The sequence below is a fragment of the Corythoichthys intestinalis genome, chromosome 21 (genome assembly GCF_030265065.1).
Source record: "Corythoichthys intestinalis isolate RoL2023-P3 chromosome 21, ASM3026506v1, whole genome shotgun sequence".
Lineage (NCBI taxonomy): Eukaryota > Metazoa > Chordata > Actinopteri > Syngnathiformes > Syngnathidae > Corythoichthys > Corythoichthys intestinalis.
The window spans coordinates 4,534,164-4,551,726 of record NC_080415.1 but is presented as its reverse complement, the minus strand read 5'-3'; the positions used below and the strand labels follow the sequence as shown (position 1 = coordinate 4,551,726).

The 17,563-nt window shown below is 40.7% G+C and overlaps 1 protein-coding gene across 5 annotated transcripts in view; it reads left to right on the top strand.

Moving 5' to 3' along the window:
- tmem94 (transmembrane protein 94) overlaps window positions 1–17,563 on the top strand; it is a 115,895-nt gene that overhangs the window by 9,468 nt on the left and 88,864 nt on the right. For 3 of the 5 annotated variants that reach the window (XM_057825454.1, XM_057825452.1, XM_057825453.1), the window contains exons 5-7: window positions 1,503–1,630; window positions 8,357–8,493; window positions 14,489–14,694. In XM_057825454.1, the coding sequence (XP_057681437.1) occupies window positions 1,503–1,630; window positions 8,357–8,493; window positions 14,489–14,694 (471 nt within the window). Of the gene's footprint in view, window positions 1–1,502; window positions 1,631–4,764; window positions 4,818–8,356; window positions 8,494–14,488; window positions 14,695–17,563 lie in introns of those variants that run through there. The other 2 variants (XM_057825455.1, XM_057825456.1) reach the window with 2 other exon arrangements.

The following is a 17,563-nucleotide window of genomic DNA, read 5'->3' as shown; positions in this document are numbered from 1 at the left end:
AGCAGAAGTAGAGTACACTTATGCTACCATAGCACTTTTGCACTCATGCAATGTTGCTCAAAGTGCTTAATAAATCTTAGACGTACCCCGTTTGGGATACACTAGACTGCATTTGAAAAAATGGCTGGTTCAAGATGATGAACACCACCTACAGTATTTCAGGATTAAAATACAGTCCATCCATCCATCCATCTATTACTGCATTTTCTTACAGAAAAGGGGGTGGCCACAATAATTTATGAAATGCAGTGTAGTGTGCGGCAAACATGGTTAGTCCGGAATTGCATCAATGAACACTCATTATAAAGCGCTTTGAGCTATAGGCATTTTAAAATACAGTCCATCCATCTATTACTGCATTTTCATACAGAAAAGGGGGTGGCCACAATAATTTATGAAATGCAGTATAGTGTGCGCCAAACATGGTTAGTCCGGAATTGCAATGAACACTCATTTTAAAGCACTTTGAGCAATAGGCATTTTCACCCTAGCGTCAGCCCATTGTGAATAGCGGTCCACGGTAGGTGCAAAACGGAAGGAGCAACGGAGGCTGACGTAGACGCTGTAAATGTAAAGCGCCATGCATATTTACTATAGTCCCAAGCACCAATGCATTTATTTTTCATAGTTGGACAGGAAAACAGCGAGTTTTCCTATTTCAAGGAGTAGAGGGCGTTATAATAGCCATGAAAAGACTTTTATTAGTTCGGGTGAGAAGTTTAATAGTTTTTGTTCTTCTACGTGAGCTACATTTCCACACAAATGCACAATGAGGTACAATTTAGCTGAGCAAGGAGAGGCATTTTTCGAGTGTCCCAAAGCTCACAAAACTTTTAAAAAAGCGCATTCATCAAGTTTTCGTCAGCCATGATTTGCATGTATCCGTCCGCCTAAACAGCCTGATAGAATAGATATAAGTAAGCTTGCCCATAGACTTCACCATCAGTTGACAAGACAGCTCCCACAAACATTGCCCCACGCCTTTCCATTGGGGGCTGACCCAGGCAGAGCATTTGGCTTTCATTGTGATAAACTCAAACACATGCTGCGTTTAAACGCTAGATTTAGGTGAAAAAAGGACGAAAGTTTTACTTCATGAAAGGAGGCGGGAATGTCTCGAGTGATTTAGTCGAGGATTCAAGGTAATTAATATATAAATTTATATATATTTCAAACGGAATGGTATCGGTATCGGCTGATACTGCACAGCCAGGTATCTGTATCAGGGCCAAAAAATGCTACACAGGTGCGCCAATAGAAGCTGTTCATTAGCTACTCTTATTTGGTATCAAGTGTCAAGAAATGGTATCGAAAAAATACGTTTCGAGACTTTTCACCATTCAGTTGAATGAAAAAGGGTCTTAAAACTTTCGACCAAGGGTGTAGTATTGTAACAATTTTTTTCCAATTAATCATTGATTAAAACACATTTTTATATCACGTTTATACCCAATATGCAAAGAACTGTATCTTACCTGTAACTTTTTTTTTTTATTAAACAGGAGCAGTGGCTGAATAGCTTCCTTTACCATGGTAACCGCCATTCTTGTCTCCACTGGCCAGGAGCTGCTCTGACTCTGCTCGTGGCCTTCGGATTCTTGTGTTGCTATGGCAGTCAGCCAAAGGGCAGGTAGGTCCTTTGTTTTTGAACTTTCTGATTAATAATGTGAACTAAGAAAACGGGGATCCTATACTTGACGTAGCAAATAAAAACTGAAGTCAGTTTTGGATTCAGCACCCAAAAAATAGTTTAAAGACACTTTCAGACATAAAACAACAATTGTTTTGTTCCCCTGTGTAATCTTAGGAAGAGAAATAATATCTTTCAAATGAATAGTAAGCTATACTCAAAAGAAATGTTACTCTTTTTGATCAAGTGCATCCCAGCTGAAAGAATCTTGTTTAAGAATTAGATTTTTTTGTTTTGTTTTGTTTTTAAATATCCGCAATTGGAATATATTAGGGCTGTCAAAATTATCGCGTTAACGGGCGCTAATTAATTGTTTTAATTAATCACGTTAAAATATTTAACTCATGTGCGGAACGACCCACTCAAGCATTTCCGCGAACAGACTACAATGGCGCCGTTTCATGTAGATTGAGAGCTAAGAGGCAATTTTTAAAATCTATTTACTCGAATTTTTTTAGTTATCCTTTCAGCTCTAGTGGGGAGGCAGCATTTGAAAGAGCAGTGCTGTTTTGATGATAACCACGCACCACACGATAGGTTGGCCGATTGATCGGGGCCAATTTCATAAATTTCGGGAGATCGTTTATGGGTCGATCCCTAAAAATCTAACAGATCTTGTACAACGGCCGCGTGTATCTCTGCAGAAGTCTCTTGTCAGCATCTATTCATTGTGCGGTGACCTGGGATACAGGATCCTTGCATCCGGCGGCCGCACTTCTTGATGCATCAACAACGCATGTATACATCGCCCACCTGATGTGATCTGTTGCGTCGATGCTCTGAGCGCTAGAGATATTGACATTTCACGCGACATCACTGCGAGACATTGAATAAGATCAGCACCTGTATTGAATACAACTCATTCATCCCCAAATGCCCTCCCAGGTGACAAAAATAAAGTTAGATGGCAATGCGCTTTCATTCGCTTTATTGAGTATGTGGCAGTCAAACAAGCATGTTTTGACACAAGTCACTGACTGAAAGCAGTTCCGCCGTCGTAACTCTCTTCGACAAGCCATAACAAGCGACAGACGTGTCCGGAGCATTCACAGTATTGTCCTTATGCAAATTAGCAAGTTAAGACCGGCCCCGTGGGCCAAGCCATGGGATTGGCCAGGGCTGTACACGATGGAAAAGTACTCTCATCGACGGCAAATATTAAACAATACATTCCAATCCTTATCATGTGCTAGCCTTATGGAGGAGAGTTCATATTACTTACAGAGGAAGACCAACACTTTGTGAATAAGCTTGAGCACAGTAATATAAAAGCAATGAACAAATATGACTGACTATATGAAAATATATTTTTTCATCTTATATTTCAGGAAAAAAAATATGTGCGCAGTCGGAAGTAATTGTATGGTTTTGGACATCCCAAATCAGTTTGTCAGGTAGTACCCCACGTTACGACGTACTCGATGTACGAGATTTCGACTTTATGACGCCGGAGTCTCTTCGGCTATTTCGTCTCCAATGTTTTTTTTTTTTTTACCTTTTGTACCTCATTGTACCTCACAGTATCTTCTTTTCTACTCTACTTTATTAACATGACGTGTTGTCTTCACTAAACCTGAAGTTGTTCAGCTTGAAAGACGACAAACAAGGCAATTGCGCTTTTTGAAGCTTTTTACTTTTTACTTTTGACAATTTGTAAAGCTGTAAAACGTAGTATATGTACACTTATGTTCAAAACAAAATGCATTTTCACAATAAAACACGACACAAAACAATTTGTGTTCAAACGTCCATCCAGTCTGATCAATATGTAAATTAGTCAAATTTGCGTAACAAAAGTCCACTATCTTAAATGCTACGAATGCTAACATATTTACAGTTCTCATAGCAAATCGCTCACACATAACTCCACAAACTAGCTCTGAACTTAATTACAAATGCATACACAAACATATACGTATAGCTAAAACAACTTACATCCTTATGTGGGTCAAACCAGAGCGCATCCATATCAGACGAGTCTGCTCCTCTGTCGTACAAGGTGACAGTCATCCCAGACCCAACGCTGCCACCAGAAGGCAGTGTATTCTCCATACAATTCTTTTGGACTTTATGGATAGTTATTTTGAGATTCAGGGGTACCTGAAGGGTTAATGCCGATTTATGTGGAAATTCACATTATGTCGCCAGTGTAGGAATGAAACTCTTTCGTAACCCGGGGACGACCCGTATTTTATTCTTTAGACAGAACTTCCGCTGCCGCCTGAGCTGAGCTATGCAGAATTGATTAATTTTGCTTGCGACGTCCAGCAAAAATAGAAGTCCCGTGGAGGCCTTGTGTCTGGCGCAAGCAAGGGCGTAGGTTTGCATAGGTAGGGACATAATACTACAAACTTTTCAGGATTCTCAAATTGTCCCTACCAACATTTAAGTAACCTTATTTGCGTTATATGGAGAGTTCAGTTAGACAGGTAATTTAGATTGTCTTCCCATATGTTGTAAAGATAGAGTAGACCTTTCCATTATTAAGTGAATTATTTTCATTATGTTCAGACTTACATTCATCCCTTTTCACTTGCTGAATGCGCCGGTCCATTTGTCCACCTCAACCGCACGTTTGGCTGATGACTTGAGCCCCCTCCAGGCACACAGAAACACAGGCGCACAGCCCCGACAGATTCATGTCGACAACATGCTGCCTCCTCCGCCCCCTTCGAAGAGGATGGATATTAAAGCAGTAATGTGAAGTAATTTCATAACATGCCAAATAGGGTCACAAATAAAGTAATTAAACATTGTCCAACAAATAAAGCATGAAAAAAATAATTTATATGTTGTATATTTGATAAAATAATCGCGTTTCCGAAGTTCGAGCCTGAAAGGAGAAAATAACCCGGAAGTGATATGTCACACCGGGAACAGCGATGGCAGCTCCATACATACGGCCGCCATACGATGCCCTTCAAACAATGATTCAAACAGTGATATAAGCGTTAGATCGAGCGCAAGGGAGGAGATCCAAGTTTTTGAAGAGTTGGAGGAAGAAGAAGAGCTTGGAATTTTATGTTGGACCTAACATGTATTAGCCAGACGCTAATCAGGATGCAAACAATGTGCCTAGACTACCAGACATGGAATGGATACAAGACCCATCGAGATTACAAGATTGGTAAGATATAGGCTGTTATTATTTTCATGATTTGAAGATGCAGGCATTTGCACATAATTTTATGTTTTTGTCTATCTGATGACATTGTTAAGAAAAAATAATCAGACTTCATGTTCATTTTGGCAGATCCGGCAGCTCTCGTGCATATAAAATAATAATATAAAAACGTTGGGGGGAAAGAAGGAGATGAGTCGTTGATGGCTTTCTCCACTTTATTGTGGCAACAATAAGAAAACAAAATAATAGCGAACTGCCGCCACATTCGACCGCGAAGTTTTGCTTCTCACTGATCTCCTCCTCGCCTCCTACTACTCCAGCGTCTCTTAAACGGATCGTGCATAGTGCCTTGTTATGAGCCTTTTGTTTACAAATGTATTGAACACACGACGTGCTGACAACTTTGTTTCTTTATTAACACATGGAGCTAACAGTACAACACGGCTCGGGGCTCTCGGGAGGATGTGGCGTCTAATGGCGTGAGAAAATGTAGTTTTTTCACACAAGCGAACAGATTACAAAGCACCACTTCAATGTTGGCCCGAGACAACATTTCCCATGATCACTGCATGACCTGTGCGCGCGGCGATTCGCTGCCAGACATTAAAAGCAACACGCATGTTTTTGTCACCTGTCGGCGGCTCTCGTACGTAAAACACAAACTAGAAGGCTATCAAGCGATCACCGTGAAAGAAATGCCGAACCGTACAAATGCAATGCAATGCAATGCAATGCAATGCTTGAAGCATGAAGGTGGAAATACATAATACAAATACAGTGATACCTCAGCTCACGAACATAATTGGTTCCCAGAAAGTGTGCGTGAGGCGAAAAGTTCGTCTTCCGAACATTTATTTCCCATAAGAAACCATTAAAATGAGAATAATCCGTTCCCAGGTCCCCATAAAACATAATTTTCTACTAAATAAGCCTTAAAACTACACAAAAATATACCTTATTTTATGTATAATAAGTGTGCTATTGTATTATAATTAAAGAAATAAACTGTACTGTATAATAAAGTTGTTTTATTTACCTTTGCGATGGTATGGGAGTGGGAGGAGTGGGAGGAGGAGGGAGGGAGTTACTGTTTGGAAGGAGAGTGTTACCGGCAAAGTGCGCAGTTAGCGTAGACTCCACTGCTGTGCCCACCACATGCTTTTGGTTGTTAATAAAAGCCATCCGACGCCTCTGGGTGTTTGTATGCACGCCGCCTCCTTTCTGGAGAGGAAATCGGGCGAACCGAAGACAACCGACGACAACGAGCCAACGTGACTCGCCGGTCCACTTCTCACGACGGTGGGAAGCTGAAAGCACCGCCAATTACCAGTCGAGGGCGAATTGGTAACACGAGTCACCTTCCATAAGGACTGTATGTAACTCTTTTTCGGTCCCATAATAGCAAAAGTACACTCAATATGGTCCAAAATGTCTATCAAACACAAACCACGTCCGCACTCAACGAAAGGGAGGGGACGAACTGGGACGCCGTGAGCGTGCGTCAGCTTCTCGTGGCGCTGTCCGACCGCGTGGCTTGGTTCGTCCGCCGAAAACTAGTTCGCCAGCAGAGACTATATGCTCGCGAATTTAATGTTCTTGAGGCGAAAAGTTCGTGAGCTTAAGCGTTCGTGAGCCGAGGTATCACTGTACAGAAAAATGTGCACAAACTCACCGGCGGTGTGTGTCTCTCTTATTGCAACATGACCGTGAATTACCGCAACGCCGACCCGCTTCTACAGTATGCACATCCACACCCCTTTCCCGATTGACAGTGGATTAACCCTTTCGGACAAGATCGTAGATGACGCACAATTTAAACACGCTTAACCTAGCGAACGCAACAACAACTATGATCGGGGATTGCCACGAGTTAACTTTCGGCTAACGTTGCTAGGTTATGCTGTTCATTCCACAACAGTTGGCAGCTCTGCTTTGACAAAGTCATCAGTCATCTATCCAAAAATCACACTTACTTTTTGGCAAATCCTTGATCATAAGCAGACCGGTTAAGGAAGCAGGCATCTTCGAAGTGTTTGCAGCATAGAACACTACTCGATGATGGCGTGAAATTCATTCGCTTCGTGCGAACGAAAGATGTCCATTTACATGCCCTGCTATCCTTTGGCCACTCATACAACTTTTCGTTTGAGTGAGAACAAAACATCGCCACACACCGCCGTGGCATCTTACCGAGAAGCAATGCAACAAACAATTTCTATGTTCTTTGGCGGCCTCCCCTCGCACTTCCCGGTGTGACGTAATTTCCGAAGATTTCCGAAGATTGCCGAAGAAAAGCATTTTTGTTGTCAAGGGCGTTGCTATGGGTTAAACGAAGAATCTGGAAGGGTTGCGTTAAAAAAAATAACGAAAATATGCTTATAACTGTTTAGCCATTGATATTATTCAAAAACATGGTTGGCCAACCTTACTTCACATTACTGCTTTAAAAGCTTTTTTTTCGGCCGGCAGCAGCCACTATAAGTAATGTAAAAAAAGACATCAATGTTGTGTAGGTGGGGTAAAACACCACTGATTTTGCGACTCAAAGTCCAACCTGCATCAGAGTTGGCATCACATTTAACTATGTGAACATGCTAACCTGCAAAACTACTGCGGTCGGGCCAGCCTCCACAAGAAACAACGAAGTCAAGCTAGCTGTCCCACATTTGGATGATTGTTTGTATTATGGTAATGCAACGCGAAGGCTTCAGAGTGCAAGTCCCTTTATTTAAAAAAAAAAAAAAAAAAAAAAAATGGGGAGCTATCCAAGAACGTTGAAACTGTGAAATGAAATTACACACCAGATTTTCATGAGAGTCTTGGGGTAGTCTAGTTTTTGCCTCAGATGTAGATCAGTCCTTGAATAGCTCAGATTTTTTTTTTCATTTATTTTTTCTCAAATCACTTTTATATTACAGTACTTTAGTTTGAGTCTAGGGGTGTTCCAGTGTCCCGCAGAAGTGGACCCATTTTTGTATTTTTTTTTTTTTTTTTTTTTTTTTTTGTTAATAAAGGAACTGGCACTTCAAAATTCTTTCGTCATTTTTGAAAACAAAGGTTTGACTTGAACATTGTATCACCTGAACCAATACACATGAAAGTTAGTATAAATCAATACAGATTTATTTTGCATGGCCATTTAGCCTATCAATTAAGTTCATATTTGTGAGAAATGTAGCCCTGACCCCCGTTCAATAATCTGTTTGCGTTTATTAATGTCACTTCCCCACCTAAAATTGTCCATGCAGATTATGCTGTTATATCATCCCGACAAATGTTCAAACCTACGCCCTTGGGCGCAATCCATATAATTAGGACAGATGCACAGCTCAGGCATCCTGTGTAACATAACACATTGATTGTAATGGTTGCGAATGAACTCTGCGTTTGTCAGCAGACTGCAACCCTCCGCTTGTATTGTAATTGAGCCTTGAGACGGAGAGAACATGCTGTATCGTCATTGTACAGGGCATATGAACTTGATGTCTTAAGTAAAATTGATAATTATTGAATAGTTGTACAATTCTACTGTTGTTTTGCAGTTCTGGTAGTGAGCTGGTGAATGCTACAGCCCTGGTCATCATTTTGGTGTTGAATCTGATGTTGGTCAGAAGACAGGAGATTCTTAAGAAGAGTGAGATGGTTTGGCGTCTAAAAGGCATTGTCACACAGCTCAGTGGTGAGTCAGGTATTTTTATTCTCTATTCATCAGTTGTCAAAATATTTGAAATACAGTGAACCTTAATAATATGGGGAAGCAGAGCCCCTGGACTCTGAGGCAGGTTCGTCTATCTTTTGGGTTGAAGTCACTGAGGTTTTTAAAAAAGCTCCTCTGTGGGAAGGCCCCGTTGGTGGATGAAATCCGCTCGGAGTTCCTCAAGGCGCTGAAAGTTATGGGGTTACCTTAGCTGACGCGCCTTTGCAACATTGGGTACAGTGCCTCTGGATTGGCAGACCAGGGTGGTGGTCCCCTATTTTAAGAAGGGTGGCCACTAGAGCTGTCCCGACTAGTCGACATAGTCGACGTCATCGATGACGTAAATCCGTCGACGAGCACAACATCCCGTCGATGGTTAATGAAGGGTTAAAAAAAAATATGCGCGGAAAGTTCAGAATGTCGGATGCTCTGAATGCAAGCGGGGAAAGCGGCACAAAGCCAAAAAAGCGCACCAGAGTGTCCAAAACATTGACTTATTTCAAAGAAATAAAGGAGGGTACACTCTTGTGTCCTGTCTCTTCACTGTCAAGCTTGGCTGCACGTCGGCCGTGAATAAACACCTCAAGCGCCGTCACCGTTTGTAAAAAAAATTTTTTGCATTTTTTGTACACCAGAGGGTGCTGTCGCTTTACTAAATAATAATGTTTCATTGACAATGGGCCTATAAGTGCTATTAGTATTGCTAACTGAAAGGTTTATTTCATGTTATTGTTTATTTTATGGTATAGAAAATTATATAACGTTAAAAGGTCATAAATATATACAGTATATACAGCGATTGCACTCAAGGAAGAGATTGTCAATGATAAGGTAATAAATTAAGGTAAAGGCAATTCATATAGGCAATTCATTGATATATAAATATGGTTTAAAAGGAAAAAGGTGAAAAGTTTTCGTTAATTTCTAATTGTGTTGTTTTATTTGTGTGCACCGTAGCTCTTACAGTGTGATTACATCAAGGATGGAATAAAAGTTGTAAACCATCAGTTTAAGAGACCATCTTTTCAATCGGGATGCTACACTAGTTAATTCTATCAACAAAAATTTCATTGCTAAATTAGTAAACAAAAACAAAAACAAAATTTTTTTTTTAAATTATTAGATTAGTCGACTAATCGTAAAAATAGTCGGCTGACTAATCGGGAGAAAATTAGTCGTTTGGGACAGCCCTAGTGGCCACACTCTTTAGCTTACCTGGGTAGGTCTTTTCAGGGGTACTGGAGTGGAGAGTCCGTTGAAAAGTCAAATCTCGGATTCAGGAGGAGTAGTGTGGTTTTCCTCCTGGCTGTGAAGAGGTGGATAAGCTCTATACCCTCAAAGGAGTTCGCCTAACCAGTTTACATGTGTTTTGTGGACTTGGCGAAGGTGTGGGGTGCTCTGGAACCCCTGATACGGGTGTTCCGGTCACTACGTGACCCGGAACTCCTGCGTCAATACTACTACCGGTAGCTAGGATCGGGCAGACCGGAAGTCACTCGTGTAAAAATAAGGTGGATCCGGTCGATTTTCAAACTAATATGCAATCGTAACCTACTTTTTGAGTCCATCAGATCTCTTGAGTGGTAGATCGGGGCACAGTTGACTTGTCTTTGTTGATTTACTGCTGTCTTCTCTGCTATAATAACCAACACGGCCCCGTGTTCAATACAAAACCCTCCTACTACAATAAAACAAGTAGGAACGAATATTCACATAGGAACTAAAGTTATACAACATAAAATATACAATATAAATGAATACTACATCACATTTGTAAAATATAAACGCATAATAAAATAAATAATAGCCCATTTAAATAAAATACATTGAAATGAGCTAAAACACCTGTAATTAAATAATAAGAATAATACACAGATCCTGCTTACACAATTAAATGTATTAATTTCTGTGTGGCGCTTTAACTTGAGAAAATCCACCAACAAAGCTTTTTAAACCGTTCATAAGAAAAAAAAAAGATTAATTGAGGAATTTTATTTGTAAAATACATGTTAAAATCTTTGTCATTGGGATTGCTTTTCTCTTTAGCACAGGACTTCTTTTTTCTTCTTTCTTTCAGAAAGAAAGCTAACCAATACGCGGGGTCTGAAAGGCAAATCGTTGTTGGATTATCTTTAAATACCTGCTACTTTTTGAGCAGAATTGTAGCTTTGTATACGCTAATGTTCCTATTGTTGAAAGCATAAAGGTGTGTAATAAAGAACTAGCACATTTATATTTTGCATTTTGTTTTCTTACTGTGCCGATAATGAACCGAACTGTGACCTCAAAACTGAGGTACGTACCGAACCGAGATTTTTGTGTAACATTACACCCCTAACAGCCAGTGTATTTACGTGTGAAGTCACATCGCTATCAGAGAATCAAACAAACAGAATCACGTTGCTATCACCTGGTACGCTAACACTACAAGAAAACGTGATGGATAGAGTCAGATAATAGTGAAACATCTATCGGTAGCCAGGCCACAGGCACTTCGAATATAGAATTAGTCGACACCCATAGTGTGGTGTTAAAAAAGAGCTCAACGTCGGTTGTGTGGAAGAATTTTGGATTCGAGGAGGAGGATGAACCGTGGAGCCCTACATCAGTTCGGCGATCCATTGCATAGACAGCAAGTTGGAGCTGTGCACCCAGGTGCTGGATACAGCCTATAGACCCTACTCACCTACGTCACAAAATGACGTGTCGCTGTATCCGGCCGCCATATTGTCCGTATTTTTTAGACTTATTGTTTTCAATTAGTCGTGCAAGTTATAGAGCAATTCATGGAAGCCCCGGTGTTATCTGACGCTGTAAACTCATTGGATGCGTTGCATAAAAGGCGTTATGTGGATAAGCTTCAGTTTATCCATTCGCCAGATCCATATTTGATGCCTAAATCGATGTTTTTCGACCCGCTGTCTTCGCCGTCTTTGCCTGACATCTGCTAGCTACCCTGATATTTACAACTATCTTGTCCACACAAAATCAGCCTATTCTCACGAAAGTTTGAAAAACTTTAAGAGCTTGGAGGCTTATAAATACTTCTTTGCTGGTTGGGTGAAACAGGTCCTCGTCCACGAAAATTCGGCAGGAATCTGTCTTGTGCTCGGGAAGGTGAGTTACGAAATTTTCAATTCAAAATCTTTTTTTCTTGCTAACATCCACTGTCAAGTCTAATGTATTTCATGTCATTTGTCAATGGAGCCAGGGCTTTTAATGTTTATATGGTTTAGCGATAGCACTCTCACTACATACATATATAATATGTAATAAATATGAAGTGCGATAGCACTACTCCAGATTGTCCCTAGTTGAATTTATTTTTTGGCTTTTGACCTCAATAGTGAAATTGTAAATTAATTGTATGACAACTGTCTTATTATCCCCTTATAATTATATATTTTCAGGTAGTTCATTCACAACGTCTGAGTGTATGTTGTCGGCGATTAGCCTAGCAATGATCTTAATTGTGGTTGTCAGCCAAAAACCCTCTAAATATATATTAAATGCATCTTACCAGATATAAAATGACTACTACATAATCTGTGGTAGTCGTTTGGAGCCCAGTTTTCTCGTCGAATTACAGCAGTCAATCTCGCTCTCCTCTCCGGGTCTGTCGGAATACGGTAAAACTTCAAGTCTCTCCATCTATCTTCTCTGTTTTTGCAACCGACCGCCACACACGACTTCACCATTTTGATTATTAATGTTAACGAGCAGAAAAACACGCCATAATAGGAGGAATTTACGAAGCACTAATGCATTAACATGACGAGTATACGGACAACATGGCGCGGGGGCGTGGCTGTGACGTCACGTGAGTAGGGTCTATATATCGGAAAACCACACGAGTGAAAATATTGCTCAGGCCCTGAAACAAATGCTCTCTGCATGGGACCTGAAGTAGGAGAACCTTGTCACCATCACCACCGACAGCGGCTCTAACGTTGTCAAAGCGATTGAACTCAATGAGTGGATGCGGGAGCAGTGCTTCGGGCACAGACGGCACCTGGCAATCAATATGTCGCGTTATTTTGAATCTGTGCCTGATGTCACTGATAGCTTTTTTGGTACACTTTACAATGGATCAGCAGTATAATCCAACAGTGTAGCCTATGATATGACCGTTTAATGGCTACAGCTATTTTTCTGTATGCGCTTGCTTTACTCTGTGTCATAACTGGCATCATAAAATTTTAAATGTTTCATTAGCATTACAGTTAGAGCAGTAAAGCTTAAGGTGTGTGATTATGTGCGAGTGTTTCAGAAAATGCTCTGAAAAAACCCGGAAATGGTTAACATGCTAGTCTTCCTCAGTTGGAACTTGAAATAAACAGTACTACATTGAGTGATCATGTCACAGGAGCCATTAACAATGGGTTGTCTGATACACGCCCCTTTAAGTGCACTGTTCTAGCCCCTCTTGCTGTTAGTCATTTGTGTTATAATGACATCTTTACACAATGGTCATAGCAATATTTACAATGTGGTACATCGTTCAAGTCATACAGGCTGTTTTAAATGTTTATTCTTGAATGTTTATTGTTTACAATAATACTTCGTAAAACTTGGTAAAATGTTTACACTGAACGTGCAATTGTTAAATCTGTTAAACTGAAAGCTGGTAAATTACTCAACGAGAAACGGTTCATTTGTATTTTAGGCATTTATTCAGATATTGAAAGTATATAACGGTCCGCTTGGGCGAATTTCTCATCATTCATCGTTATTGAAGTAAATCTGCTCAATTTACCGTGATAAGTACTCAAGGCCATATCGACCTGCCCTGACTGGCAGTAAGTTAGATCAGTTTCCAGTTTCCGCCAAGGCTCCCCTATGTCAGCGATGCTGTTCATAAATTTTATGGACCGTATATCCCTCAATGCCTCGCTGCAGCTGGGTCCTGTTTGGTGGTTTCGGTATTCCATCTCTGCTTTTTGCAGACGATGGGGTTCTGTTAGCTTCATCAGGCCGTGATCTTCAACCCTCCCTTAGAGATAGGGTGAGAAGCTCGTAGTAGAACCACTGCTGCCTTGCATCGAGAGGAGCCAGATGAGGTTACTCGGGCATCGGCTTAGGACTGACGCCTTTCACTGGGAGGAGGCAGTGGGCAGACCCAGGACTTGTTGGCGAGACTGTCTCCTGGCTGGCCTGGGTACGCTTGGCTTCCCCCCGGAAGAGGTGGATGAAGTGGCTGGGGAGAGAGAAGTCTTCCCTGCTGAATGTGCTCCCCCCGTGACCTGTCTACGGATAAGTAGTAGAAATTGAATGAATGAATGAATTAGATAGTTGAAGTCTGAGGAACACAAGATTGTTAGCTTGTTCTGAAGCTAACAAGAATGTTTCCGTCTCTACACAAGTAAATAAGTGGATAAGTGAATGACCAAAGAAATCCTGATTAGCTTTAATGATACCTAGTGGAGAAAAGAAAAAAAAAAGAAAATAACAGCGCCCCCTCAGTAGCAATGGGCGAATCTAATGAGAGATGCGCTATTTATGGAAAGAATATTTCTAAATCTAGTGCAGAACAACTTAATGCCTCTTGGTAAATGGTAAATGGACAGTACTTATATAGCGCATTTATCCGCATGGTTACCATGCCCAAAGCGCTTTACATTAGCACACCTTTACCCATTCACGCACACATTCACACACCAATGGGGCTGCTGCCATGCAAGGCGCTGTCAACCCATTGGAGGCAAATCAGGGTTTAGTGCCCAAGGCACTTCGACAGTGGGCAGTCGTAGCCGCGAATCAAACCACCTGCCCTTCGGTCCAAGGACAACTCCAGCTACCAACTGTGCCTCTTGATATTGATGAACAAATACACCTTAACCATAAACCTAAAAACATAAAACAATGATATATTGTTTCTTTGCTGTCATTGGACAACTCTTAATTTGCTTTGCATGCTTTTTTTATCTTGTTTTAACGCTCTGTTAATTATTGCACCTTTATAATTCTTCTACTGCAGATTATCTATCTGGGTATGCTGGTGAAGTGAGGTGGACCCCTTGTCTTTACCCTGATCTGTACACACCCTCGTCACCATCGTGGTCCCTTCACTGGACATACCGTGACTCCCAGTTGGTTAATCTACCTGTCAGTCTGCTTGTGGAAGGAGATATAATTGTTCTCAGACCTGGGCAAGAAGCATTTGCATCTCTAAGAGGAATAAAGGTTGGTATTGGCAATGTTAGAATTGATTTATCATACTGTACTATATTTGTAGTTCTTAAAGTGATCCTCTAACTTAAATACATGTAGGCTCTAATAAACCACAGTTGTTCTCCTGTACTAAAATATGTTGTTAGAAACACATAAAATGTTAAATCAATGGCAATATTTTATAATATTTAGTCCATATTTTGACCATATTTTGTTAGTTGGCGCCATGGTTTGCGGGCTCGCAGTGATGACGTAATTGGGATCTTTCCAAATGTGTAGCGTGTTCAACAATTGCTTATTGCTGCCTAAACTCGCGAAGTAAAATGCCACAATGTGCTGCTTTTGGATGCAATTTCCAGTCAAATGGAAACAAGGGGAGTGAAGTGAGTGGTCAAGGTGGAATTATTATTTTTTGTGAATAAATGTGCATAAGTGGAAGCTCCTCCCCCTTTTTGGTCCCTGTACGCACGTATCCTGCCCACCACGCGTTAAAACTGGCGCCCGAACATTTTTCCTGGATCCTCAGTCAAGTAAGGGATCCGGCTATTTTCTGGATCGACGGTCCCACCACGTCTACAATATTGGTTTCGGATCAGGCCTATTTTATATTTGTCGGTCCACAGCGGCTTTTCGGATCTGTCTATTTTGTGGAATCGACGGCCTGATCACAGCTACGACATTGCCATGGGATCGGTCTGATTCTTGGATCTTCGAGTGAGTAAAAAAATGCGGATTTGGATTACTATTGCTATCTTTTTTGTTGACTATTCTTTGTGGGAGTTTTCCCCAAATCATACTAAATAATTAAAGCACTATGACATGCTACAGTGACTCTGACGTGGATCTTACAACAATGTTGGAGTTCGTCAGGGAATGCGTGTTTGCATACTGCTGAGCTCCCGATTGAAGAGTGGTCAAGGTGGAAATATTGTTTTTTGTGAATAAATGTGCACAAGTGGAAGCTTCTCCCCTTTTTGGTACTTTTATACACGTATCCTAGCTACCACGCGTTACAATGTACAAGACATGGATTACACAAGGTGTGCTCTTTGGCCTGTACTGTATGTAAAGCACACGACAGCTCTGGATGCTAACAATCTACATAATTATATTGGGATAAGTTTGAAAACGCAATATGCTTACCTTGAATATCTGCTAATAAAACCAGAGTTCCCAACAGCAGTCTCTCGCATCACCAGTTTTGCCCAACTTTTGTCTTATCAGGTATTTGCTGCACGCATTTTTCCCTGAAGCTCGTCTTCTGAACAACCGACAGTGCTGTCCTGCTCTTCACTTTTCAGATCTGGTACATATAGGAAGGTTAGAACTGACGACATGTTGGGAAAGCTAACGAGTGACACGCTGGAATTTCGGCAACGGGACCGGTGACGTCACGCACTGCGATGTAACAAGAATGGTGACCTATCACTTAAAATAATTTTACAAACTTTATTAAAACAAAAACATTAAGAGGGGTTTTAATATCAAATTATTATAACTCATACTAACATTGATCTTTTAAGAACTACTTGTCTTAAAAATAGAGGATCCCTTTAATGAGGTTTGTTAGTAAAGCCATAATATACAAAGCAAGAAAGGGGTGTACAACTAAAAGCACTTTGAAAACATAATTTATTGAAAACAACAATTAAACTGAAATGGTCTGTTTATCAGCTGATCAACAACAACAAAACAAGAACAAAAAAATTCTCAGTAAGTCTCAGTAAAGCATGACTCAGTAATTAGTAGCTCCATCGTTCTTGTTAATCACCTCAAAAATTCATTTGGACATGCTTGAGATTAGTGTTTCTAGGAAGCTAGTGGTAACATTGCTCTGAGTGGTGAAGATCGCTTCACAAAGGGCATCAATTTTCTGAAACTGATTGCCTTTTTATAAACCTCCCTTGCCATCCATCCCCCAATGTTCTCTATGTTGTTTAAATCAGGGAAACGGGATGTTATGCTCCCTGAAAGAGCCTAAAGCATTGTCCCGTTGAAAAACCCTGCCGTGATCACACAGGGCCCTCAGTCATGAGGGATGCCCACAGCAACATCTGCACGAAATGTTTCACGACTCATGGAGCTCTATTGTTCCACAGAATAGAAAAAGCTCCCCAGATAATGATCGACACCCTGTATTTTTCATGATCAAAATTTATCCAAATTTAACCTTGGCGGTCCAGATGGCCTCCAACGATTCTGGCATGACAAGGAGATCCCTCCTGAGATGTTTTCTACCCTGCACAGTGGAGGTGGTTCACTGGGTCAATCATGATCTGGGTTGCTCTTTCATCAAATATGCATGTGGATTTATCTTGTGCTAACATTACTTTTTCTGTGAAATTGGCATGAGGCACCATTAGGGAAATAATTCAGGATTACCTTTTGCACACACTAGTTAGATGTTCACACGCATGCTACTCAAACATTTTTATACAGTACATTCTAGTGAATTGTTTTCACACGCATGCAACCCCTCAATGTTTTTTTGCATATACACTACCGTTCAAATAGTTGTATTAAGTTCATTTTGCCCACACTTGTAGATTAGTCAATTTTTTTTCTTTTATCTCAGACAATAGTTGGTGATTTAATTACCTGAGATGTTTTGGCGAACACTTCAGCCTCCGTCAGTGGGTCACTGGTGTTTGGTGTGACGTCTTTATCAGCTGATGGATGAAGGTGTGACTCACCTGTCAGATTGATTGCCCTTGTTTGTCCACCCAGAAAACAAATGTAACTCCCTATATTAAATCCAATGCAAATCATGCAATAAATCAAACATCGGGGAGGAAAAAAAAGCTTTATTACAAGAAAAACAGAACACAAGAAGGAATGTGAAAAGGAGACAACACTGAGACAAACAAGGGCAAAAAAAGAA